Consider the following 27711-nt stretch of genomic DNA (forward strand, 5'->3'; position numbering starts at 1 on the left):
GTCTGGGACTTAGAGCGAGCGCAGAGCCCAAGGTGAGTCGGGGCTGGAGCAAGTGGAGTGGATGTAGGGGGAACGAGGAAGGAGAGACCCGGGGTTTCCCATCCTTCTCACCTTCTGCCTTGCCTAATAAGCTCTGCAAATCTTGAGGGACTGTTTTTTTTTTTTTTTCTTTCTTTCTTTTTTCTTTTTTTTTTTTTTAATGGACAGACATTCGGGTCTGTGACTTTGTGCATTGGATCCTCTCCCAGCCGGGTCAGGGGGCTCGCTCGTGCCCGCCGCATCTCCCCAGGACGGTGCAGGGCAGCCGGAGCGCCGCGCGCAGCAGAGCCCGGGTACCGCTCCGGCTGGGAACCGGGGCCAAGGATACAGTCAGCAAAAGTCAGTGAGTCGAGAGAGCATCCCGGGTGGGAAAACCGAGGTCTGGTTTGCCTTTGCATTTGGCCAGAGTGGAGGAGAACGTGGGACACCTCCCGAGGGGCGGGGATGCTCGGGAGGAGAGATGAAGGCTACGGGCAGTAGGTCGCCTCTTTTCCGAATGGCAGTTCTACACCGTCCTGCTTTTCATTTTACTTTTTACCTATTTTTTTTTCCCCTGCGTCTTTCTATTTGGAGCACCTTGGGTGGTGGCGGCAGGTGAGGGTCGGGGGAGGCGTGGCGCCCACCCGCGGAGGGAGCGAGTCGACCCCTCTCGACCCCAGCGGGCACTCGCACGCCTGCCGTCTCCAGGTGCGCTCTCCCAGCCGGACGCGGACCGCGCGCTGCTCCCCCTTCTGGCCCCAGCCTGTCCCGGGAGCCGGAGGGCCGGCTTCCAGAGCCGGGGAATAGGATGGAGAAGCGGAATGCAGGACGCGGGTGTGGGGTGCGCTTGGCTCGGTGGTTCAGTGCCGGCGCTCTGCGCCTCCCAAGTCACCTCCTCCGCCGCCGGGCGCCCGCGCTTCCCCGCGCACCCAGGCCGCTGGCTCGGGAGCGGGGCTGCATCCCTCCTCCACCCTCCACCGTGCAGGACCAGACGTTGCCTCGCGGTGCCTCGCCTCGCGCGCGTCTCGCTCCTCCCCCAGCATTATCCGAGGGCTATTTTTATCCACTACTTGCGAGAAGATGCTTTGGGGAGATTCTGGGGAGGCGACTCCAAATCCACTCTCCGCGCTGCGCTCCCAGCAGCGGCACCCTGCTAGCTGGGAGCAGCTGCAGGGGATGACCAAGGGATGACCAAGGGATTGCGGGTGGAGTGTACCGGGTCCTCCTCCCTCGGTCATCGCTCTCGAAACCCGGCACCGCCCTCGGCTGCGCCGCCCGCCGCTCGCCTGGGCAGCCGGTCCCCCGAGGGGTCCCTAGTGTCCCGGGCTCTTTCCTTGGCCGGCTTCTGTGGCTGCAGCCCGGGCGCACGCAGGATCCTTTGGGTCCCAACCCGTGCGTTCTCGCTCTGCAGCCCAATCGCACTTTAAAAGATTGAAATGCAATGATCAGCTTCCACTCAAGGGTTAATTCCAGGAATTCCTTCTTAAAAAGGAGCGGGGTGGGGGGAGGGAGAACTTAACCTAACTTCTGCCTGCCTGTATTTCTAAAGCCCATCCTTTGGCGCTTGGAATTATTCTTGCTTTCGGCGTTTTCAGTAAAGATTGGGCGCAGTTAGAATAAGCCTGACCTCGAATAAGCCTGACCTCGTGAAATTCCAGGAGGTGGACGCTTCGGCTGCAAATCCGCATCCCCGTGTTACCCTTTTTATTTCCAGGGCTTACGTTCTTTTACTCCCATAAAATTGAAGAAGGAACGTGTTCAAATGGACCATTGTGTTACATAAGGTTTTCTCCAGCGCTGGGAAGAAAAAGATCAGTATCTTAAGGAGCCTTTCGGGGCTTCCGTGGGTCCCTCTAACTCTCAGCCGAGTGTGTGTGTGTGGGGGGGGGGGGGGATCAACAACTTCGTGACTGCGCACTCACTCCTAAGTCCCAGGAGTTAATTAGGACAGTAGCATTGAGTGAGGGTTGGAGAGGCAGCCTGGTGTAGGATGCACTGCAGCTTTAAGATGGGATTTTTTTTTTTTTTCCTTTGGCAAACTGGTGAGAAAGTGGTACCTAAAACTTGGATTTGGGATCTGGAAAAGCCCAGGGGTCTTAGTTCTGTCATTGGGAACCCTGGTATGAAGTGATGAATCCTCCAGCTTAAAGAGGTGCTTTGCACAGCGTAGATGTTCAGAACCCTTTACTGGGACTCCGCAAGACAGTTGAGGCTTGTGCTTTTGTTGTCAAAAGAGGAAACTCCTTTGCTGGAAAGGCCTTGAAAGAACTCTTTGAAGGGAAAGCAATGTGGAAGCTTTTCTTACCTGGAATCACCATTTGGTGGTGACTGGAGGGGCTGGAAACATGGACTGCCTTTCCCTCTGCCAGGGCATCTACCCAGGGTAGCACATACCCACCGTGAGTACTGAGTCTCTGTTCTCTCTGTTGAGGCTAGAGATTGGGGAGAGCAACACTAAAATATATTGATGTGCTGATGGAGATGATGGAGAAGTCCTGATGAGTCAGGGCTCAGTCCTTGTTCGGAGAGACAGTCTTAGTCTTGGAGGGGGTGAAGGCGAAGCTGGGTAGTGGTAATGTTCTAGCTGCTATGTAGGAAATGCAGGAACTTTTCAGGGGGGCATTGAGTTGTTCCCCACGGCTTTGATCTATCTTCCTTCAATTCCACCAATGACCCAGTGTTTCCTTCTGAAACTGCCCTAAGTGGGGAGGCTGGCGAGCCTGCTAGCTGGATTTGGAGCCAGCTTCTTGCCCGAGACCTGAAGCAAATTATCTTTCCCTCTCTCAGGGAGAAGATCTCTCAAGATTCTTCCTCTGAAAAATAGACTGAAAGGTTATTATGAGAAAGTGAGAAAATGTATGTGAAGAGCATTTCGGCAATTCTAAAACTCTGGTGGAAAATGTTCAGGGCTACTTAACGTGCTTTTCCTGCAAAGTTCGTTTGGTCTATTTTAATGTTAATTTTAATTACAATTTGTGTATGTCTGCGTGAATTGCATATGCTCAACTTTAAATGGAGAGGATTTCATATAATGGGCCAGTATCTCCTTGTGATCACCTGAAATCCATTAGTGCCAGGCCTCAGTGCTTCTCAGAATGGTTAGGTTCCTGTTTTTCAGAATCAGAGTTGAATTTTTGAGTTTTTTTTTTCTTTTTAACTTCATGGATTTTATATGTCGTAAGTCATGTCTATATATCTATATCTATATAACTGTATCTATATGGAGGAAGGGCCTTGATGCTGATTAATCAGAAAAGGAAGATAGTTGCAGATGAGCGTATCAGTTGGGGAAAAGTGATGCGTGATCAGTTCCAGGAGATGACCTGAATCTCCCTTGTCTAAAACTGTCATCAGCATAAAGCGCTGGCTCCCATTTTCGGTGGTCCAGATTTGCCCCCAGGACCTAGCTAAGTGCCTGGCCACTTAATAAAGGCTCCATAAGTATTTTTTGAAATGAGTGAATGAATGCTTGAATGGAATCTTCACAGCAACCCTGTGCTGTGCATGGGCAGATGGCATGATTTCTATTTTAAAGATCTGGAATCTGCAGATCAGAAGGAAAGTTAACTGATTCTCTGAAGGTACAAAGGATTCCAGATTGGAGTTCTGGTCTGTCTGTTCTTGTTCTGCTCCGCTGCACTGTTTGCATTGCCTATCCCTCGCCTCATTACCTAAAGTCCTCCTCATCTGTAGTGGACTTCAGCATTTTGGTAGGTGCTCATGGAGGGACTTTTCAGGGGAAGGTGGAGCTTTCTCTCTCTCCTTATTGTCTCCCCGGGCCCTGAGCTGAGGTCCGTAGGATGATCTCACCTGGGACCTGGCGTCTTGAGAGACTAGCTAAAGGACACAAGGACAGCTAAGTGTTCATTTACCACCCAGAGTCGTGAATCAAGTGGCGTCAGCAGCAGCATGAATATCTCAGGATTTCCCCGGGGTGCTGTTCCCATGGCACGATCCTGACATGTTCCCTGACACTAAGGTTCCCTTCATTCCTTCTCTTTTAACAAGCCTGGCTTTTCAACTTCTAATCAATTCCTAGAGGTAATCCTTAGTCTTCAAGTAAATTCCTTTTTCTCTTTGAGTTAGCCAGAATTGTAGGCAGCTGATGGACAGCCTCTCCCAATCCATCTTCAGGCCTGCCTCCGGCGTGAAGCTTTCTCAGCCTCCTCTACCCACAGGGAATTAAGCTCATAGCATTTTCAGGCCGTTAGAATAATATTTACTGGGCCATAGTTTGTCAATAGTTATGTGGTACCACCAGAGTTCTAGAAAAATGAATACATTATTCTTCCGAGGAATGGCTTGAACATAACAGAAATAGATCCCAGTGGCATCTTTACTTTTTTTCTCCATGTTGCCTGCTTTTTGGTAACTTTCCAGCAGGGGTCGCACACCGAAATGCATTCGGAGGCCAGGCCTGTCACAGCCTGAGTGAAAGGGGCCTCAGGACCTGGGCCTGGGCCAGAAGTGTGGGGGAGGGCCACTGGAGCTCAGACCCAACCTAGGGTTGCCAGTTGGACCTCCCGCCAAGCCCTGCCACATCTTATTTTCCTTTTTTTTTTTTTTTTCCTCCTAAATGGGCTGTAAGTTCACAGTTTTAGATAGAACCTACTGAGTTTTAAGTGCCAGCAGCTAAGTCAATATTTTAAAGTCATATGTGGGCCAAGCAGAACTCTTCAGTAGGTAGACCTTATATCTGTCCCACAGGCCTCCGGTATATGGCCTCTGGTTTCTGGGGTTAGAAGAGAAATTGGTGGGAATATGAGACTCAGTAATATTAGTTACCTGGAATGTTGGGGCAATGGTGTATAGGGTGTGCTGTGTAGATGGCAATCCAGTGAGTTGACCTTTGTGTTTATGGAGTGTTTGCTTGTGTTGTTTCTGTCCCCTGTTTTAGGAGACAGTTACAACGATCAGACCTTTAACATGTGCGTACTGAGTTCCAACCATGGACCAAGGATCCTGCTACTCGCCGGTCATCAGTAGGGGATAACAGATGGAAATCCTTGCCCTTGTACTTGCCTTCTAGAGGACGGGACAGACAAAAGCAAACTAAAGAAGTATGATCTGTCCTACATTAGGTAGTGATGTGCTAAGAGTAAATCAGGGGAAAATCCATCTGAGAATCCAGCGTACCTTAGGCAGGTAGCCAGGGATCTCAGTTCAGTCTCTGACTCAACATATTCAAAGCACAATGTCATTGTCTGACATGAAAGATTTCTGCGTGTTGGAGGTTGAACCCTTGATTATATTCTCGGAGTTGCTATTGTGGGTAAACTCCTGAGAGCAGACTGTTCTCTTAATTTTAATGAAATTGATTACTGAGCCCATTTATTGAGTGTCCACCTTGTGCCAGACACTGGATTAAGTGCTGGAATACATTCATGAGTGAAACCATCAAGGACCAGTCCTCAAGGAAATTGTAGACCAGCATAGGAGACATTAATAAATGATGACAACTGAGTAGGTAACTAAGGTGAGCAAGTAGCGTGGGAAGGCCGTCTTTACTGCTGAGTTTGTGATATTCGGCTCCTTCTTTTTTTATTTTTTAGGACTATATTTATTGGGATGCCTGGGTGGCTCAGCGGTTGAGCGTCCTGTCCTGTCTGCCCTTGGCTAAGAGCTCAGGGCATGATCCAGGAGTTCCCAGATCAGGATCCAGTCTCATATCGGGCTCCCCGCAGAGAGCCTGCTTCTCCCTCTGCCTATGTCTCTCTGCCCTTCTCTCAGTGTGTCTCTCATGAAATGACTGTATTTATTTATTCATGAGAGTATTTTATTTTATTTATTCATGAAGTATTTTAAAAATTGGTTCTATGTGTGAACCGTACTTACGCCCTTTGAAACCCTGATACAGGGCAGCCCCGGTGGCACAGCGGTTTGGCGCCGCCTGCAGCCTGGGGTGTGATCTTGGAGACCCAGGATCGAGTCCCATATCGGGCTCCCTGCATGGAGCCTGCTTCTCCCTCTGCCTGTGTCTCTGCCTCTCTCTTCGCTCTCTCTGAATGAATAAATAAATAAATCTTAAAAAAAAAAAAAAAAAATGAAACCCTGATACACCCTCCCCCAAACTGCCCCAGGCTTTTGGATATTGACTGTTGTCACCAGGGTGGCAGTTATACAGGAAAAAAAAAAAAAAAAATAGTTCTTCTCCTTACAGGGAATTTACAGTTAGTATGGCAGTCAGATAAACTAGCATGTTTTTGCATACAGGTGGGGTGTAAAGGCCCTGTGCTTGGGCCTCTGCCTGTGGACAGACCTTCCCTGGAGAATACCTCCCTCCAATCACTGTGTTTATTTCTTTCAATGCAATACTTTGTCTCATAGTAGGATTTGTGGCAGTAATGTTTATCTTGCTACTTGTTCCTTCCTCGGCTGACTTGCTTACCTTCTCTGACTCTCCATCAGAATCCCTGCCCCAGGGGAGCAGACATCTGGACCAGCACCAGTGTTTCTCCCACCAGCTTCTAGAACAGTGTGCCTCCTTCCAAGTGGTTACTCAGAAAAGAAACAACAGGCAACGTTTCTTTCTGGGGGAACTTAGGGAAGGTTTCATGAGGGAAGAAATATTTAAGGAAAGAGAGAGGCATGGAGAGAAGAGCCAAAAAAGGATGATAAAACAGAGTCAACATTTGTATAGACCTCCCCCCAAACCCTCACTGAGGCCTCATTGATCCGCATTAGGGATTCCCTGTGTCGTCAATCCAGGTGAATAACTGGCATCTTTGCACCCCCCCCTCCCACTTCGCTGAACAGCTCCTGGCTGTGCAAAAGCACTCTGGCATGCAAAGAATGAAAGAGATTTTAAAAGAATTTTTAAAAAATGGGGCGGGGGGAAGAGAAAAGAATGAAACCTCTAATAATTCCTTATTTCTGTTTAGTGTGATAAGTCTGGGCAACTTTTCTCAGATCCTCAGGAGGAGGACGGGAGACCCCAGATCCACAGCCGCGATTCTCCTCCACCTGCAGTGAGCAGATGGCTCAAGGTGGAACTCCTTAAGTCCCTGGAGGACCAGAGGAGCCCGTAGTTTTATATAAACGAAGAAATATATTTAGATTTAAAACATTCGCATCTCCTTTCATTCGTGTAGAACTTCCATTTCAGCACTTTCCGAGATGCATTTTGTGTCTTGTTGAATTTCCCCTAGAATTCCTGCCGATTAGGTACACCCTGCAGTAAGCTGTTTTATGTAAATGTCTCCACTCCTTAGTTTAGTAAATCAGAGTCCTGTATCAGCAGTTAAATACAGCAGGAGAAAGGTGATTGCAGATGCAGCTGAAATGAAAAGCATGCTCGCCTCGCTGTGCTCAGAAAAATAAATACTCGAGTGGCGAGGAGCGAACGCGGGCTGGCTGCCTCCTCCAGAAAACTCGCTGGCACTTTATTTAAATTACGTCTTACACCAGATTTTTTTTTTTTTCCCCCAGCGTCCTGGATAGGAAGGAGGGAGAAGGTGACAGGGACAGATTTCTGGGATTAGATTTTGGAGTTCTTCCTGTGGTGGGGAGAGCAAGGCTTTTGAAGTCACATCTGTTTGAATTTCTCATCTCGCCCTTAGGGACTGTGTCATCCTGAGATACAGACCATTTTCTGGGCTTCAGTTTTGCCCACGTTCTAATGAGAATGATAGGAGATTGCCAATATGCAATGCTTAGCCTAATGCTCAAGAACACGTATGTTCTTGTGTGGCATTGCCAGATTTTACAGCTAAAAATACAGGACATCCAGTTAAATTTGAACTTCAGAGAACCGACGTGTAATGTTTTAGCACAGGTGTATCCCAGATTCTAAATATTAAGGGATTATTCCTTGTTGTATGAAATTCAAATCTAACTGAAGGCCCTGCATTTTATTTTTGTATTTAAACATTCCTATTCTTGTGGCGACGGTTCTGAGTGATTACTTTGGTGAAAGTCCTGGAACTCTAGGAAGCTGGAACAGGGAGGGCACAGTAATCTTGATGGTGATGTCATCTTGACCTTGGACCAGGGTGTGGTCCAAGGAGAAAAAGGAAGGGTTGTTTTCTCTGGTGAGCTAAGCAACTGATCAAAGCAAGGCAAAAGCTTATTTGTTTGCTCAAAGAAGCAAAAGAACTGTGAGTCCAATGAGATCTCACAGTGCACTTCGTAAGTGAGACAGATTCTCTCCCAAGGGGTGACAGTGTGCGCCGGATTATTCCCAACACCCTCTGGAAGACAGTATTTCCACCCCGTGGGGTCACCAGGGTAGCATCTAGTCCGCCAATGCAGTGCCTTATTCCACACAAATACTGCTCCGAGCACGTTCCTGTAGGGCTGTGATTGCAACGACGAGGCCCACACAAGGGCTCCATTGAGGCCACTGAAGGAAACTTTGTGCTTTGAAAACCCACACCTGCAAACGCTCCCTCATCCGCTGAATCCAAAGCTAATAAAACTGTTCCGGGGCATTCCAGACTTGCTCCTCCAAGTAGATGACCTCAGGTGATAAATTGAGTCAGAGAGCTCCCCTAAGACCACTGGAGTAGGTTGCTCTGAGGATGGCAGTGAAAATGTTGCATTTCCATTTTAGGTAATAACCTGGTGGGGGAACTAAATTAACAAGGCTTCTGTTGCATGTGGACTTTCCAAAGCAGTTTTAGGCTTTCTTAGGTACTGAGATATTGCTCATGCCCAGATCATTAGTTTCTGTTGCAGAGAACATTACTAAATCTGCATTTAACCCGAGATGCTCACTAGCCATGTGCTTCTACACAGCCTGGACCAGAAAGGGGGCAAAATGACACATCAGTTAACACACAGGCTTGTGCAACTTGAGATCTGGTTAGAATCCACGTTGCCGCTTCTCAGCCACACCGCAGGGGGCGAATTACTTCTCATCGCTAATGAGCCTCCATCTCCACATCTGCAAAATGGGCATAAATTTAAATTGTTGCAGATGATCGTTTAGTGCACATTAAACCAAATGAGTATGGCAAGCATTGCCACAGTGCCTGAATCAGGGTTAACATAGAAAGAAAGGCCGTTATTGGGATGTCAGAAGCCAGCCGTAAGCTCTAGATTGCACCAGGGTCAGGTCAGAGACCAGGATTGATCTCATGCATCATATTCATGGGAGAGCATCTGAGACTTTTGCTCTTTATTTCTCTAAACTTAATTTATATAATTTAAGCAACACTTATTTCATTTTCTGAGCCAAGAGATGAAAAACGGGCACGGAGAGAAGGTATAGAAGGGGCTGTTAGGGCAGGCGTGGTAGAGAGAGGAGGGGGATCCCAAGCAAGAGAGAAGGGAAGAAAAGGAACTAGACAAGCCAGGGCAGGGAAACTATTTAAAACAAAAACAAAAACAAAAACAAAAACAAAAACCATAGAGACTTTTAACACTGGGAAACACACTGAGGCTCACTGGAGGGGAGGTGGGTAAGGGATGGAGTAAACTGGGTGATGGACATTAAGGAGGGCACGTGATGGGATGAGCATTGGGTGTTATACGCAACTGCTGAATCACTGAACACTACCTCTGAAACTAAATATGTACTTTATCTGGGGTAATTGAATTTAAATAAAAAAATAATAATAACCAGGAGAGTTCGAAGAACAGGGAAGGCCAGGACGTGTTGTAACGAGGCAGTCTTCAGGAGACTTCGTCTAAATCCCCATGGTGTCATTTAAGTACATGCCATCTCCCCACCCTTCCCCAGGGCTTCTCAGGACCCCAACTGAATGCCCATGCCCTTGAGGGAAGGACACAAAGCTGTCTTGGCCAGATGCTGGGTGAGAACAGGGAATGGGATATAAAAAGTGAAGCTCAGGCCTCTCTCCCTTCTGTGACAGCACAAAGTCACAGATAAAGACAAAAGACAAAGGGACCCAGTGCCATCTTGTGGAGGGACTGGCCATGGTGCCTTTCATGGTCCTCTCAACTGCAAGGGGGTTTGTTGCTCTTGGTTTGGTTTTAAATCTGCATTTGTTAAGCATCAGCTCTTCTAAAGAGGGTTTCAGGGCTGCGGCTCTCCTGCCCTGTTACTCCCCGTGAAGTGGTTTCATGCTTTTGATCTCTAAGCCCTGTCTGCACACAGCATAGGAACCGACCATTTCCCTGGGGATGGGCCCATCCTCCTCAGTCTTTCTCAAGGGGAGAGCATCCTCTGGAGATCGTGGTGACTCTGGCCACAAGAGGATCCCCCTTGCTCCAGAAGGGAGCTTATTATATGACTTTGGAGGAATGATTTTGTTTTTGCAAACCTTAGTTGCCTTACCTGTTCACTGGATTTGTACTTCCTCACGGGCTTTTGTGGTGAGAATCACATGATGTAATACACGGAAAACACCTGTTTGAGCTAGTACAGGCTAAACGTCCATAATGCAGTACTTCATAGCACCTGTTACCTTTTTGTGCCGGTAAGGCTGATTTTATTTGAAAAGCAGGGAGGTTCTTGAGGATCTAGCCGTGTATCCCTTTCCAGCCTGCTTCCTCCTCCTGGCTGATCCCCCTCCAAGGGGTGAGAGGGCCGTGGTGTTCCCAGGTGGCAGTGCCCCCCCTCATCATCCTGCTCTAACTTAGGAAGTGAGCAAGGTGGGGGGACTCTCTCCTTTTAATCGGGGAAGGAAATCTTTCTGAAAAGCCTGTGCAAGACTCCCACGTAGGGGGACGGCTGGGTGGCTCAGTCAAGCACCTGCCTTCTGCTAAGGTCCTAATCTCAGGGTTCTGGGATCAAGCACCAGCTTGGGCTCCTTGCTCAGTGGGGAGCCTGCTTCTCCCTCTCCCTCTGCCCCTACCCACACCTCCCTCCGCGCTTGTGCACTCTCTCAAATAAATAAATACAATCTTAAAAAAAAAAAAATCCCCAGTAGGATCCATTTGCCAAAAATTTGCTCACAAGCCCACAGGTCAGAATTACAGAAGAGGAGACAGTGGCACACAGTCATTTGAAATGGTGGAAGAGAGCAATTAATTGAATACAGTAACCCCGAAATGGTCTCTCTTGCCTTTGAGCAACTATTACACTCCTGTTCGTACCTTGCAGTCCTTGCAGCAGACGATTGGTCCTGCTCAGTTTCATGACTGAGCTGTCTTCAGCTGAAATACAAATCTATTCTTCTCCTTTCACTTTTATTTTCTTTCCCAGCTTTGTAACTTTTACCATCTTTTGCAATCTGCAGTAGTTCTCTACGTTAATCCCTCCCCATGACCCAAGCAAATTTTGCAAAACCTCATCAGGTCCCTGCCCTAACCCCTGATGTTTAGAACCTAATGTCCTGGATCCCCATGACTTAGGGCATTAGCATTTCAGTGCAGGACCCTTAAACACAGGGAGAGATGTGGGGCTAGCCACGTTGATTCATGGCAGCATCGCCTGGGGCAAGGTAATAATCTCTAAACTTCACGTAGTCTTCATGACTTTTAATTATGCATTTTTATACACTTACCTATTTAATGTTTAATCTGTTTCAGTAGATTAAATTGTAGGAGGCTGGAGATGTTGTCCAGAGCCCCCAAAGCTGGATCAAACCTGAACCTGCCTGGCAGACGTTGGCACCCAAGAAATGATTAAGGATACCCTGTGTTTCGGAGTTGTGGGGATGAAATGTGGTGATTCCTACAGAGTATTTAATGTGCTCAGTGGATGATCAAAGAAGGCTAGATTTCCTTTTGTTGTTTTGTTTTTTTATAATAAAAGTAATACAAATTCACCTCCTGCAGCATGGCACTCCGGTTCCCATCTTTCAAGCCTCTCCCTTGCTGTTACCTGTTTTACAGGACCCCTCACCTTCAGACCACAGCACAGCCACCCCGCGTCCCCTCAGATCAGTCAAGATTGTGGACATTCCACCCTGTGTGGTGGGAGTTGTTCCTTCTGTCGTTCTCCCCAGGCTCAGACTATCATTCTCTCAGGCTTGACTAGGGTGTTGTCCCGATCCACTGCCCCCACTGCGTGATGAATATGCTCCTGGTAGCCCTGTGGACCACCCTAGAGTTGTGCTCTGTTTGAAGGTCAGCATGGCCGTGTGACTTGCTGTGCACAGAGTGAAGTGACGTGTGTCACATCTGGCCCAGAGCTTTGAGAGCCGGCTCACGCCTTGTGCATTTGCTTTTCCCCTCTGACTCGGTGACATGCGCTATTTGAGACAGCAGGTGCTCTGTCTTTCTAGGTCTCTGCGAGACTTCACTGAGCAGAGGCCTGCCACCAACCCACATGGGACAAACAGCTAAGGGAGGAAGTGCTGCTTGAGGAGGGGGTGTTTATCTCACTTAGCCTAGCGTGGCCTGACCAGGGCCCTGCCTTTTCAGTCGTCCTGGAGAGTGCCTTCCCACACAGGTGACACTGGTGTAATTACTTGCCGGCCCAGCTGCATCCCTCAGGAAAAGCTTCCCCGGAGAGCAGGACACACCACTGCTTCTAGAGCTGTGCACCCCCTCATGCCGGGTCTGGGATGTCGGTGCAGGATTGCTGAGGGATAGGGGGACCCGCATGGTGAGAAGGGGTGGGACGGTCTCCTCCAGTGGTGGGGCTGGGAAGTTAAAGTGCCATTATGAGAAATAGAAATAGTTTCTGAGAGGAGGCTGGTGTTGCAGTTCCTTTCTCTGGAGCTTAGATCGGTGACTATCCTATGTCCCCCACCAGGGAATTAGGGTGTCCGAGAAAATGTTTGCTGGGTAGAGTCACTGCTACCCAGGACCCTGCCTATCTCAGCCATGACCCCAGCACATCCCAGAAGGACCCCAGCCTCATCCAGTCCTGTTCCAGGGACATCTTTACACCTTCAGTCTTGATGGTAGGGCCTGCCTTGCAGGCTTATGATCACCAGCCACTCATCCTTCACCACACAGATTCCTGAAGAAGCAGCAGAAGGGCTGTGGGTTGGCATCGAGCCGCTTGTTAGGATCCTGGTTACACAGGCCACAGGACCTGCTGATTTCAACTTTCCCATGTGTTCACAAGTGCCTTCACCTGCTGCCTTTTCTCACTTGAGTAGTGCTTTATGGTCCTCTGCTAAAGATGGCACAAAGGCTAATTATCTCATAATCGTTGTCCTTTAAAAACATTACATTAAGGGCCACTTTATGCTTTGAATTCTGGCTTTTTCTAATCATTTGCATCTCTCTGCATAGCTATCTACACAATAGAATTTTCTGCTTTCACCAAAGAATGCTCTTTTTCTGATTTGTCAATTGGTGGAATGTTGTTGTTCTTTCTTATGACAATTATTTATTTAAGCAGACTAGTTGTTATAAAACCTAAATTATGGCTATCAGTGTCCTTCTGTTCTTCTCTTCAAGCCAAGGTCATCAAGCTACTGTTGATTGAGCAAATATTATTGAGGTCCTATGTATTAAGGATTGACCTATCCTGTGTCAGATGGGCTAAGGTTTTTTTTTTTTTTTTTCCTATAATACCTTATTTAATTCTTATAGCCACTCAGGATGATAGAAAAAGCATTCCCTTTCTTTGGTGGGGGCCCAGAGAGGAAAGTGATTTTTCCATGGGCGAATAACTAAGACAATCTCAGTAGATCTGAACTCACTTGCTTAGATCTTTTGTCACCATTCACTCATTTCCATATGTCCTTGTCCATAGGCTTTATGTCAGATTTTGATTTAAAGCATTGAACTTGATTTTTGTCCAACCACCAGACCTCAGAATGTTACTCAGGGGTCTCTTCCATGAAGCATGTCCCAAACTACCCTCTTCTTGGCTAATTTTTAAGCTGCTAAAATAGTGTCTATTTCATAACCTCATTGAGCTAGAAGTATTTGTTTCCATATCTCTCCTCCTAGACAGTGGGACCCCTGGGGGATGAGAGGGGACCCATCTTCTTCCGGTGTCCCTGGTCAATGCTAGGGAGAGGGCCAGCATTCAGGAGGCCTGGTGTCTGTGCCCTGGGCCTAGACTCCTGGGCAGTGTCTGGGGAAAGGAAGAAGGAAGATAGTATTCATAAGAGGAAGTCCCCTTGAAATCCAGTTTTCTAATCCATTTTGGTAACTCACATTATTCAATGTCTTTGTCTCTGTGACTCTCAGCATTTGAAGATGAATTATGGAAAGCCAAAACCAGAAATCTCAGTATGATCCTCAAAGCCTCATTTAATTGGAACCATTTTTCCTTGTCAATCCTACTCCTTTCCCATGACATACTGGACACTAATGAGCCTGCTGGTTTAGGCTTGGTACCAATCTGGAGACAAGACCCTCCTGCATGTTCAGACCAGTTGGTGGGGGGGATGAAAGTGGTTGTCAAGGTTAAAAGGCAATGTAGCCTCAGTCACTTTTGTTCTTTTGGCACCCCTGGAAACTCCTTGTCTTAGAAACATCCTATGGGCTGGCAGATTGCAGGGCCTCAACGTTCGTGTTGGCTTCATTAATGCGTTAATGGCCTTGAGGGATGTTAGAGATCAGGAAGTCTTGAAAACTCAGTTCATCATTGGAGCTGTCACATAGGTGCATACACACATGCATACAAACATGAACACATAAGTACTCGCAATCACACATGCACACTCATACAGATTTTGGCCAATAGATTCCTTTTGGGAGGGATTGGCTGGGGTCCCACATGAGAGAACCTTACTAGGGTCCCTGCAAACTCAACTGACATAGCTCCAAGAAGGAGTAATATAGAAAATCCCATGCAGACTCCTGTTTCTCCTTCACTCCCTCCCCAGCTAATAATGCCTTTGTTTTTTCCTTCTGGTTCACCAGGAGTTGGAGAAAGAAGTGCAGTCAATGGAACATGGTAATGCATTCTCACATCATTTTTCATTGATCTTGAAACACAAAAATAAACTATTTCTAAATGTCAGTCTGCTACAGTTCTTTTTAAAATTATTCTATTTATTTATTCATGAGAGACACACAGAGAGAGGCAGAGACACAGGCAGAGGGAGAAGCAGGCTCCCTGTGGGGAGCCCGATGCGAGACTCGATCCCGAGACCCCGGGATCACGACCTGAGCCACAGGCAGACGCTCAACCACTGAGCTACCCAGGTGTCCCTGCTATATAGTTCTTATCTCATGACACATGAATGTGGCCAGATGGTCTTAAGTGTGATGCATGTATGGACATTATTCTGTTGACTGAGTTTTTCTGCCCTGCTAACAAGCAGCCTGGCAGGAGCTCCCTTAAAGACCTAACCCCAATGCATTTGCCACACTCTTTGTGCGTCCTTCCCCCCAGTTTCCACCTGACCCCTGCAGTGGTGCGTGAGGCATTTGAGGGAAGGGACAGGATGTCAATTTTGTCTCCAATTCCAGTGCCTGGTACATAGCAAGTCTATTTAGATCTTGGCTCTGATTTATGGGTATCCTGGATGGACAGATGCTTTGGTTTTCTCAGCATGCTAATATTCTTCATAGGTTTCTTCTTCCTTTATTTAGAGAGATTCTGAGTATTATATGTGGTAAGAACCAAGTAGCTGGACTCCTGTGGCAGGCTCTCATCCCTCTTCTGTTGTCCTAAGCAATTCTGCTCACTCCCAAACTTACATATCTCACTCTAAGCAAGAAAAAACCCTGGGGTGAACTCCCTCCCTACAGCCGGGAAGGTTTTTAAGTTGACCCTTTAGGGTACAGTAAAGGGAAATCTTAGCACACTACATGCAACCCCTCTGCTCCAACCCCAGGCTGAAGGGCTTCTTATAATTGTGTATTTTATTGTCACTGAGAAATGTCCCATATAATGCTAGTCATCTTGTTTGGTTCCAGTAAAGGCCAAGCATCCTTCATAGATTATCCCCAAATCTAATTGATCCACCTTTTAATCAGGTCTTAGGTTCAATTAATATTCATCGAAAGAACACTGAATATGATCTGAATAGAGCCAAGGAAGCAGGTGCAGTTAGGGAGATCCTACTCAGGGGAACCGTCTTTTCCTGCTAGAAGCTCTATTGTTTCCCATTATCCAAAAGACCTCAGCAGTGTAGAAATTTAATATATGTTGGCACCTTTAACCTTTGAAGTGTTAGACTGATGCCAGCACAAGTGATGAAACTATGTGGTTTACTTTCATAGTAATCATTTTGTTTGGAGTTTTGCATAATAGTGTCTTGCCATGACAAACAGTTATGTTTCTTGATTCTCTAAAGCCCTCACATTTTAGGTAGATACAAGAGGGCAGAGGATCTTCGAATTTATGACCTGAGTGTTTCCTGTTGTAAACAAGACTTACAGTAATTCTGCGTCCTTACCAAGGTCACACAGAAATCAGGGAAGAACTTGGGGCAGAACCTTACCTCCAGAAGCCACAGCTCAGCATCCTGTTCACTTGTGTGTATAATGGGCTCTTTTTTTTTTTTTTAAGATTTTATTTATTTATTCATGAGAGACATAGAGAGAGAGAGGCAGAGACATAGGCAGAGAGAGAAGCAGGCTCCCCGTAAGGAGCCCGATGTGGGTGGGACTCGATCCCAGGACCCCGGGATCACGCCCTCAGCCAAAAGCAGATGCTCAATCACTGAGCCACCCAGGTGCCCCTAATTGGCCCTTTCAAGCAAAGAAGATTTTGCAGAGATGCATTTTATGTGCCCGGAATGATCTGTGCGAGCGATATTGACTGCCTGAGTAGGACCTTTCTCAGCGAGAATGTTGGAAGCCGGAGATCAGTGGCAATGATGACGTTTGGTGAGGGTTTTCTTATTAGCACTTCATGTGTTAAGTTCCATTTAATCTTCATGACGATCTACAAGGTTGATGCTGTTACCAGCCCTACATTTCAGGTGACAGAACGAGGCCCACAGAGTCACATAACTTGCTCTTGATCTCCAAGGGGGAGAAAGGGATAAACCAGAATTCAAACCCACCCCCTTAACCACCAGCCTCCCCCATCTGAGCTCTTATAATTCATCATGATTCCCGAATGTCTTCCCCTAATGCCAGGTTGTTTCAAATACTTTGTCATAAGAAATGAGTAATATTTTAAAAGTATAAAATGCAAATCATTTTGCATCAACATTCAGAAAGAATAAGTGAGCGGGCTGGTGATGCTTTAACTTCACATGTAGCATAATAGTTAATCTGATGATACAACAAGGTGACAAGAGATCCCAGAGCAGGTTGTGTCAAGTGTGAGGTCTAGGTGTGCTTCTGGGTAGATTACACAGCCCTTCAGGAGCGAGATAATTAGACAGGTCCTCCCTGGCCAAGTAAACTCTGTATAGAGAAAGTAAAGCTCCAGTCAGAGGCAGATGAGACACTTACTCATTTTGTAGAACTTGGAGCTTCCGAATAAAGGAATATTCAACTTGAATGATGTTTTTCACGTTTGTCAAGTGAGGGATAGAAAAACATCATAGTCGCATGTGCATGTGTGTGTGCAGTAGAGGAAAAAAAAAAAAAAAAACCTGTGCTGTTGTTTTATTCAGGGCCATCACGTGAACAGCAACTATTTAATTCAGGACGGGATGAAACACGGGTGATGCAAAATCAAAACCAGCGATGGCAGCCCGCTTTAATTGTCCCTATGTGCCATCTCCCCTCAGCTCTTCACAGGCAAGGCACGCTTCTTCCTCACTGATCCGCTGGTGCGTTTCACGGTGCCTGTCAATGCCAAGTGCTCACTTCAGTGTCTGTTTTTAAATGATCGTGTTAAACCAAGAACAGGCATAACTCAAAAGGAAAGACAAAATCTTGGGCCAAACATGAGCAGCGGTTTCCAAGATTTTCCCTTCACTCTCCCCAACTTGGAGCGCGTAAGTGATGTCACTGAGAGTTAGGCTCAGGACCTGGTGCTTCCTTCCGTGGCTCTTTTCCCTCCTGTCTTTCTAAATCCCTGAGCCCGAAGCATCTCCAGATGCCACACCTGCAGGCTGGTGCGGCTTTACACCTGCCACTGTGTCCCACAGACCGTACCTCCCAACCAGCCCCAGCGTAGGAGCAGACCCCAAGTCTCCTCCCAGATGATGCCAGGACATCCACTGTCCTCTCCAAGGGATCATATAGGGGCTTCCCTGCTCTTCCTCCATCCAGCTCAGTGTCACCTCTGGGCTGTCTCATAGCTGTGGCCAGATCTATGGTCACACTGACCATGGTGATGACTCTCCTTCTGTGTGTGTCTTTTACTTTACAGGGTGCTCTGAGGACAACGGCTGGATCGTTTCTATATCCCCCATAACTGAGAACAATTTTAGAAACATTGTGGGTGCCTTGCAAAAACAATCACCTCTGGGCAGATTCTGGACCTCAGGCGTCATCAGTGTCTGCAGGCTTACCTGTCAGTCTTTTTTCCCCCACCTTCACCTTATGTGGCAACTAATACCTGTCTATGACACTCATGAAAATCAGGAGTTTTCACATAAATACCCATAGCTGGATCTTGAAAACTTCAAAGATCAGGCGCTGGTCCTTCGTCTCCAACATCTGGGCAGTTGACAGAAGCTGGGTCCTTAAGGCAGATCCATGCTTGCTGCAGTCCCCACCAGCCAGCCAGCTTTGTCCCCAGATGTCACCTGTTACCCCAAGAAATACGCAGCAGTCCCAGGGAAACCTCTTGTCTTTGCTTTTCCCTGTAAGAGCTGTGGATTAGTTGGCCTGGGCAGCTGTAATGAATACCATTGACTACGTGGCTAAAACAACATACATCCCCCCCCACCACCACCCGCCAAGCCCCCCCAGTTGTGGTAGTGTCTGGGAAGTCTGAGATCAAGATGCCCTCAGATTCAGCTCCTGCTGAGAGCTCTCTTCCTGGCTTGCAGGCAGTGTCCTCGCATGGCAGAGAGAACGCCCTGGTCCCTCTTCTTCTTATCCCGTCACTAATCCCGTTGTGAGTCCTTCCCTTATGACCTCATCTAAACCTAGTTATCTCCTGGAATCCCTGCCTCCAAATACCATCCCATTGTGGATTAAGGCTTCAACATATGAATTTTGAAGGAACACAGACACTCAGTCCATACAAACTGGCTTAAGAAATGAGGTAAACCCTCCCTCCACTTTGCGTAGGGGAAGAATTTCCTTTGGTTTGCTCACATTTATTTCTAGCCCCAGATTATCCTAATGTCCTCTGCCCTAACACAAGAGATGCACAGATTTCCATGTGTCTCATTTCTGCTGGGGTAGGAAACAGGAAACCTGGATCTCCAAGTTGGTTTAGCCTCTGCATTCTTGACCTTGAGGTTCCCATGCTCCTCCTACCTTACCCATCCTGCAGGGAAAAAGACCAGAGAAGATGATGGCACATGGCCCTTGGGCTTCTGATACCCTGTGTGTCTTTGCTGGCTATTTCTGGGGGACATGCTAGGGATTTGTGGCTGCTCATCACCTGTTGGGGGGGGGGTGATGACTGCCTGGGCTCAGAAGCTCCCACAGTCCCATGACCCCTGTTGGGGGTGGGGGTGAGCCCACCTGGAGCAGAGACTGAAGCTGCGCACCCCCAGGTACGTCAAGGCAGTGGGCCTCCCTGCCTTCTGCCTACCAGCACGGCCCCCTTTCCACTCAGCTGCGCTGAGTAATAAGAGAGGCCCCGTCCGCCCTCCTGTCACAGAGCTGCGCCATGTACTGCCTGTGCCAGCGTGTTTCTGCTTCTAATGAAGGATTTATTTAGGTCACTGCTGCCTTCTGTGCACAGCCAGGCAGATTAAACACGTTGAGCAGCTCCTCCTCCTCTTCTCTCGCTGGGGCCTCACCGCTGCACACACCTGGCCACTCCTCGCTCGTGCAGGTGCAGGGGGTGTTGAGGGAGGACCCACCGCATGGCCCCTTCCCAGACAGACAGCCAGGAACCTTTCTGCATGTCACTGTCCTCTCTTCCTTGAGCTCCTCTTTGGTTGAGTCACTGCAGTACTTTGGATCATGAACAAATGTGTTTGACTAATTATCATCCCCAGATCCCATTTATACCCCACAGCCTTTCTTTCTTTTATTTTTTTAGGGACAAAAATAGCTACCATGATTTGAGGGCTTGCCATGGGCCAGGCAATATGGCAATATCTTCAGCATCCACGTAGAGCGTTTTAGTTAATCCTTGCAATTGGTATATAGAGCCAGTGCATTGGATCTAAGGCTCCAAGTTTCAATGCTGTCTTGTGGATTTGAAATTATAGAGCTGTGGTTTGAACCAGCGTTTTTGGCTCTAAATCCTCTGATAATTTCAGCATGTTCCCTCTAACCCCCTCTGCAGCTAATTCCACCTCTGTAGCCAGGCTGGTCCCTCTCTATTTTGTCTACCATGAATAGTTTCCAGTCCTGGAATTAAAAACAAACTGCCCCAACAATAGGAAGAAACAAAAACCAAAGGAACATTGGCCGCCCCCGGCCCAAGGCCATGGCGATCAGTATCTGAACCTGAATGGACCCCGGGCATTTGGAACTCACGGGGTCCTTACCATTCTAAGGGCTTAGGGTGGCCAGGCCAGCTCCCCCAGGGAGCTTGTTAGAAACATAGACTCTTGGGCCTCTCTCCAGACCTCCTGGATCAGAATCTGCATTTTGAACTATATCTCCAGGGGACCGGTGTGCACGTCTGAGCTTGGAAAGCACTGTGCTAGGCAATTACAAAGGGGCATCCTGAGCTCCTGGGAAGGACACTGTACTCACCCCCCACCAGCAACTATTCATTCAGGTCCTTTGGCCCTAATCTCTCATCTCCTTGGAGAAGAATCTTATGGGAACTGGCTTCAGACTTCCTATGGGACACGTTGCATTTTTCACCCTCACGGTTTTGTGGAGTTCTCAGAGGCTCAGGAACAAGACTGTGATAGAAATATTCTGGCCCCAAATCCCTGTCATGCTGTGCTGCCCTCCCTGGCTTGCCCAGATACCTCCTTCCTTCAGTTCTCCAGAGTTCTGTTCGTTATCCAGGTAGGCTTTTATAAATAGGGAGAACTCCCAGCACTGCTGTGGACACCAGGCAGCATAGTAAGGCTGGAGGAAATAGCGTTCGAAAAGTCCTCTTCGTTCTCAAGGGGAAAATGGACCAATTACACCTCCTTTCCCCAGACAGTCAATGTGACCCAGGGAAACTTATTTACATTATGTGGACTGACCTTGGGTCTTTTCTGCCCTGAACCCTTTCCACCCCATGTGAGGTAGGCCTCACAGCAATTACCATAAGTAAATCCAAACAAAAGCGGGTGTCAACATTTGTTGAAGAGTGTCATGTGCAGGCAATTTCAAGAAAATAAATATTTATGTAAGTCTTGAGATATCACTGTCCTTTCATAGACTGACAGGCACAAGCTGAATCTATTTCCTCCTTCTTGGTTTCCAAGCTGACCTGCCAAGGATGGAAATTTGACACCACCACGCTGTGCTCTTCAGTGGTTGTTTAAAGGTGAAAGTGAAGATGTTTTTGACTCCTAAAGATGAACAAAAAAACTTACACTGTTGATTGCTCAAAAGTTTGGTTGGGTATGGAAACAACAGTTCTGTTGTTCTTACTGAGGTTTCAGTACATTCCAGAAAATTAAATCACTCAGCACCCTTGGATGCTTGTTCTTGTCTGGCAGTATAATCTCTCTCATCCTTTCTACTCTTCTCATCTTCGTGGATAAGCTCTCCCCTCTGCCTGGAATGCATTTCCCCTGCTGCCCACAGGGAGATACCACCACTCAAAGGAAAAGAAGCGCAGCAGGCTTTAGAGATGGCCCATGGAATGTTCCTTCTCTCACTTCCTAGGTCTGTGACCTTGGGAAGGTCGTTGAACTTTAATAGCTTGATCCCGTATCTGTCATGGGGAGAAAGGCAGGCCATTCACATTTGTTGAATGCCTGCTGTGTGCCAAGCCCTGTGCTATATATTTGGCAAGGGTAAATGTCCTTACCAACTTAATGCCAACTTAATGTTGATGGCCTCCATATGGAAGTAGGTTTTGCCCATTTTACAGAAGGGTATTTTGAGCCCTTCTCAAAAGGGCTGCCCTTCAGACAAGGAAGACACTTATTTGAGTTCAGAGAGCTATAAGGATACCATCCTGAATCTGCCCAATTGCAAAAGCTCTTTTTTTTTCCCCACTACTGTACCTTTCTGTTGCTTTAAAAAAGGAAGATAAAATGAGAATAACCACCTCTTAGTTTTGTTGCGAGTATTAGAATTCTGAGTTCATTTATGTACTCATGCTCACTGCCTGGAACACCCTGAGCACCCAGTTAGTAATCTCTTCCTTTCCAACCCTTTCATTATATCCCTTATGAGACTTGTGGTTCAGCATTTTGAGCCTCCTTACCATCCAAGAGGAGCTACTGGTCTGTGCCAGCTGTGCCACTAGTATTTGTTGAGGGGCTGGAAAGGTGTTCATAGACAGAGGGATTATAGGCAGCACTATTTCTGATGCATTAAATTTACCTCTCGTGGAATATTCTAGTTATTTCTCTTTATCCATGAATGTGTTGCAGTGGTGGGACTGAGGGAATATATTGTAGTTAATTACATTTGAAATCTAGGTCATGATGTGAATTATGTAATAAGAAGACTTAAGGAGAAAATTAAAATATTTTGAAGGGTTATTTCACTGCTTCCCCTCCTTTTTTAATTAAAATATTTTCTAGACTCTCAGGTGATCTTGTCCAGTCACCATTAGAAATCTTGAGACCCCCTTTCAACATCTGGTTTCTGCCTGACTCTCTCGGGATGAAGAACTCACTACCATCCAATACAGCCTTTTTCATAGACAAACTGTTCAGAATGTTCTTCTATTGAATTAAGAGCCTTCCTCAGTACCTTGGGCCATTTGCTTAACCTTCTGCTACATCAACGTGTTCATTCAGCAGATAGGATCGCTAGCACCCACTGTGCACAGAAATCATACCAGGCCCCAGGGGATGCAGCAGAGAGGAGTCAGGACACCATTTGGGAGGTTCTGATATTGGCATCGCAAACAAGCAAATATAGTTCTGGATAGTACATGAGGAATATAAAACAGGATGATGGGAAAGAATATGGTTAAAAGAGAGCGGATGGGCCCGTGTTGTAGGGAAAGCCAGTGTTTGAAATAAAATCTGAATGACAAGAAAGAGCCAGCCCCAGAAAGCCTAAGCTCAGGATGCTTAAAAGAGAGGGAGCAACAAATAAATGCCGGAGCCCAGAGCTGGGAGGTGTTCAAAGGAACAGAAAGGTCAGTGGAGTGGGAGCTTGGCTTGAAGAAGCAGATTGAGGCCAGAGGGATAGGCAGCTCCCATCCTGGGGGATCCCTGGGCCTGGAAAGGAATTTGGATTTAATTTCAAGTGCAAGGGAACCTCCATCTGAAAAATCCTGTGGGCTGTCCCTATGTCGTATCACCCCATGCCTGGCATGCAGTGAACACCTGCGTGGTGGGGCCCAAGGAAGCCTAATGTTACTGATGGGGAAGACTTTTGCCTTTTTACATTTTTTGCAAATCAGAGCTTGGTTTATCACTGCAGGACCAAGAAAACAGCATCTTTGATAAATAAATGGTGGAGTGAACGGAGAGGGGTTAGATCTCTCGTTGGGACCTTTTAATCCACCTACAAAGGGAAGAGGAGGGTTTGTTTTGCTCATCCTTCCAAGAAACCCTGTCCCTCATCAAAAGATCGTTACCAGGTATGAATGTTTGACAGGACCAGAGAAGCATATCGTCAGGCCCAGCAACTACATGTACCCTAACTCCAGGCATCACCAAGGAGTGAAAGGGGCAGCGACATCCCTGACTTTGTCTGCTCAGGTGGAGTTTCCTAGCTCAGCCTCTACCTTTCTGGACAAGCCCCTGAATGTCTCTGAGCCTCACTTTCTTGCAGGGAGATCAGTTCTCTTGAAGACTTGGCAGTGAGCATCACAGGGGCCCAGTGTGCGAAGTTGCCAGCCTAGTGTCTGCTCAGTAACAAGTGCTGCAGATGGGAGCTGCCATCATTGCTTTTGGCAAAGCAGGAGGCCTGGGCTCCAGGTACAGTTGAGCATTCTTTCACTGCCTGTGCCAGCTCAGGGCTTCAAACTTCCAGAAGGTTCCATTTGTTCAATATTACCTGGTTCGCTCCTGGAGAGAGGATGATCAGTTTCTCCTTATCCTGCCTACAATTTCAACTTGGCTTCCTCCTAATTTGTGAGTGGGGTGAAGGGATCTGACTACTCAGAGAGCACTTTCTCCACTTAAATTAAGAATTGCAACTCTGCTGAGCTCTGTGTACCCCTGCGCTCCCATTTCAGCTGCAACCAGCCCCATATGGCCTTGAGATGCGCTGTAGGAGTAAATGGATACGCACTGGATTCTGGGGACGTGGTGGAAAAAAAAAAAAAGCAAAACATCTCCTTAATTTCATATAGGGATTATGTGTTGATGAGATACTGTTTTGGATATTTAGGTTAAGATAAAAGTATTTCTTTTTCTTAATGTGACTCCTGGGTCATTTGAACACTTATAATAAAAGCTATAATAATAGATGCTTTGTCACAGGGCGAGATATGGCTAAGTGTCAGAGACATTGAAATAAATGGTGGTTACTGCCACCTTTAGGAGGGGTGACTGTGGCCTTCATGAGCATCTCTTGATTGCCTAGAAATGCTGGGATTTTTCTGGGAATGTAGTAAAACTCCATGTTGTACTTTTATTTATATAACTCACCAGCTGCATGACTATTATGGGGCAAGGGCTGTGCTTGGCGTTACGGAGAGGAGAAAGTATTGGTAAAAATGGAAAGTTAATCTTATAACTCAGTTAAAATGTCAGATAGGTAGCATAAGTTCCATCAATTTTGATATTTGTCTGATAAATGAAAAAAGTGCTTATGTGGCTCACATTAATATTTCTATTGATGAATGCCTCTAGATACAGGTCACCTCAGTCCAGTCTCAAGGAAACCATTTGAGGTGGTGCACTTGTTACCATTATACAGGTAAGAAAACCGAAACCAAGAAGGGTCGAGTTGCTTTGACCAGAGACAGGATTTCTGACCCCACAGCCTGGCAAATCCCTGTTGACTTCCCTCCTGAATAGAAGAAACAAATGAATCTGACCCTGTGCTATTCTGAAGTCCCTACCCTTTGTGTGAGCGGATTCTGGACTCGCTGGTCTGGGACTTTGACACGGCTCGCTAGGTTTTTGAGGGCCTGCCTTCTTTAGGACCCCCTAAACATTGTCCTCATTTCCTGTGAAGGCCCCATGCTAGGGAAACAGCAGTAATGGCAGACAGATGAGGACAGAACTGGAATTTCAGAGCCACAGGGTTTAGGCCTAGATTTTCTATGTGACCTTAGGCAAGCTGTCTCGGGCCTGGTGGCCACGGCTCTCATGTGCTCTCGTGTCAGGATCCGTATGGCCATGGTGTCCTGGCTCACGGGCTCACCTGAGCCTGAGAGTCATCTCTTTCCTGAGAGTGTTAGTAAAAGGCCCAGAAATTTTGGCTGTGCCACTGAGTTCAAATTATCAGATTACCATGGGAGGAAGTTGGCTGGCAGTGACCACTGTGTGTGCGTAATATGTATTTTATAGATAGATATCTGTATATGTGTGTATATATACATATGCATGTTTTATTTGTATATATATGTAAAACTTAGCTAAAGTTCCATATGTATACATGCTATACATATGTATATATACGTATATTTATATATATATAACTCATACATATAAATGCTTCTCTCTCTCTCTCTCTCTCTCTCTATATATATATATATATATATATATGGTATGAGTGTATGAGACTTTAGCTAAGGTTTTTTTTTTTTTTCTATATACCTCAAATAGTTTTGGAATGTAGGCTTTAGACATAAGTAAATACATCTTTAGAAAGTATTAAAGAGAAGTGAGGAGCTTTTAAACTACTAATTGCCTGTGTATTTTTTTTGGTGTTGTTTTTTGTAAAAAGTATATATATATATATATATATATATATATATATATATATATATATTTAGGTTCTTTTCTGCTGTCTGTTGATAATTCCCCTTTAGGGGAAAAAAAAAGCTCAGATGTGCGCTATACCAAGCAGGATGCCTCATAATAGAGAAGCATGAATAGTTAGAGCAGCTGGATTTCAGATCTGGCCTCTGACTGTGTCATAGGTATTGAAGGATTGGGATCTGTGATTGCTTCTTGAGTCTAGAATCAGAGCTATGAAATGGGATCAGCAATAGCCATCACTAAGAGTAGTGTGATCGAGGGGTGCCTGGGTGGCTCAGTCAGTTAAGCATCCAACTCTTGATTTCAGCTCAGGTCATGATCTCAGGGTCATGAGATCGAGCCTCCACTTAGTACGGAGCCTGCTTAAGATTCTTTCTCCCTCTCCCTCTGCCTCCCTCACCTCTGTCACTCTCCTCCTTTCTAAAAAGAAGGAAGAAGAAGAAGAATAAAACGATGTAGTATAAAGTAGTCATTCTCTCCTGCACTTCACCCACCTTACTCCTTGCACATGTGCACACACCCATACAGGAGCATACACACAGGCACAAACATACACAAGTATGCATTTGTGCAGGTGTACGTACACATCCCAAATACGTAAAGAGAATCACAGTGGCATCCATTTGCCTTTATAGGTCGAACCCACACGGAGAAAGAAATGAAATTTTACTAAAACATACTAAAGCATTCAAGTGAGTAAGGAAGAGTTCTATGAAATTGAGCTTGTTCAATCAGTAGACAACTTTGGACCACAGCTGATCGGTCATCCATCCTTAAACATTTTTTTTCTCTTTTTCTATGTATTTTTCCTAAAAAGTTATATTAGCTGCTTGTGCAAGTCGCTTCTCCAGTATTCTGTAATTCTCTAAAAAATTCCAGTTTTTAGTTGCCTTTTTGGGTTAATACATTTTAATATACATTTTTTCAAAGCAACTAATACAGTTGATATCTGAGGGAGGTAGAGCAATTGGTTTGATTATAAAAAATGGAAAACCACAAAAATTTATTTATGCATTCTGGACAAGTTTAAACTAATATAGTGAATTTTAAACCTTGCATAAAGAAGACTATGGGCGCTCTTGATGGAGAACATTTTTGCTGGCTCTATCAAGCCCCCTGTTCCCAAGGCAGCCTGTCACTAACTCTTCCCTAACTGTGCTCAGACAGAGATGACTTATAAGTAACTTTCAATGTCCTCTTTCCAGGAGACGGTCAAACACTTCTTGATGATTGTAGTTGTTAATCAGTTCCCTGAAATGTGGGCGTGACTCCTCTGTCTTTGGGAACCCCCTGCCATCTGGCCCAGCAGTGGCTGTGTCCTTGTGGGACTTTGATGCCTAAATGTTATAAATTTCAGGTTGGGAAAGAAGAGAAGATATAAAGGAGGCAGTTTGTGGAAAGAGCCCTGCATTCAGAGTTTTGGATTTGGGCTATGAATTCTGAATTGGACTAAATTTGTGTGTCCATAGGCAAGACTCCTATCCATAGCTGTCCTGCTTCCTACCTTGCTCTGTAGGGTCACGGCGCCAATCAGCTGAGCAGACTTCATGAGCGGTGCAGCTTTGCACATGGGAAAGCCACCTCACCTGTTTGTCCTTCTAGGCTCACTTAAAACATTTTCTCTACCATGAAGCCACCCCAAGTTGTTTTAGGCAAAATGAGGGAATGTGTGCCCTCATACTACCCCACCTAAAGTATAATCACAGCAGATATAGCACTGATGCCTACAGTCAGGTTATATCAAAGAACCTTTGCCACATTTATTCTGCAATACTGACCACCCCCAAACTCAGTGGCTTACAGCCACAATGGAGCCAGGATGGCTGTGTTGCACACCGTGGCTTGTGTGGTGCTCTGCCGTACGTGTCTCTCCTCTTCCTATGGAGCCCAAGGCTGGCCAGGGCACATCTTGCTCACGGTCAAGGCAGAA

The 27711-nt window shown here is 46.4% G+C and overlaps 1 protein-coding gene across 5 annotated transcripts in view; it reads left to right on the forward strand.

The window, feature by feature from the left end:
* Nucleotides 1-27711, forward strand: part of HS3ST1 (heparan sulfate-glucosamine 3-sulfotransferase 1) — a 38026-nt gene that overhangs the window by 523 nt on the left and 9792 nt on the right. For 2 of the 5 annotated variants that reach the window (XM_072737773.1, XM_072737775.1), the window contains one exon: nt 24705-24771. The exons of 1 other annotated variant lie outside the window; for it this stretch is intronic. In XM_072737773.1, coding sequence (XP_072593874.1) covers nt 24705-24771 — 67 coding nt within the window. Of the gene's footprint in view, nt 1-207; nt 383-24704; nt 24772-27711 lie in introns of those variants that run through there. 2 more of the 5 variants (XM_072737772.1, XM_072737776.1) reach the window with 2 other exon arrangements.

The sequence above is a fragment of the Vulpes vulpes genome, chromosome 14 (assembly GCF_048418805.1).
Source record: "Vulpes vulpes isolate BD-2025 chromosome 14, VulVul3, whole genome shotgun sequence".
Classification (NCBI taxonomy): Eukaryota; Metazoa; Chordata; class Mammalia; order Carnivora; family Canidae; genus Vulpes; species Vulpes vulpes.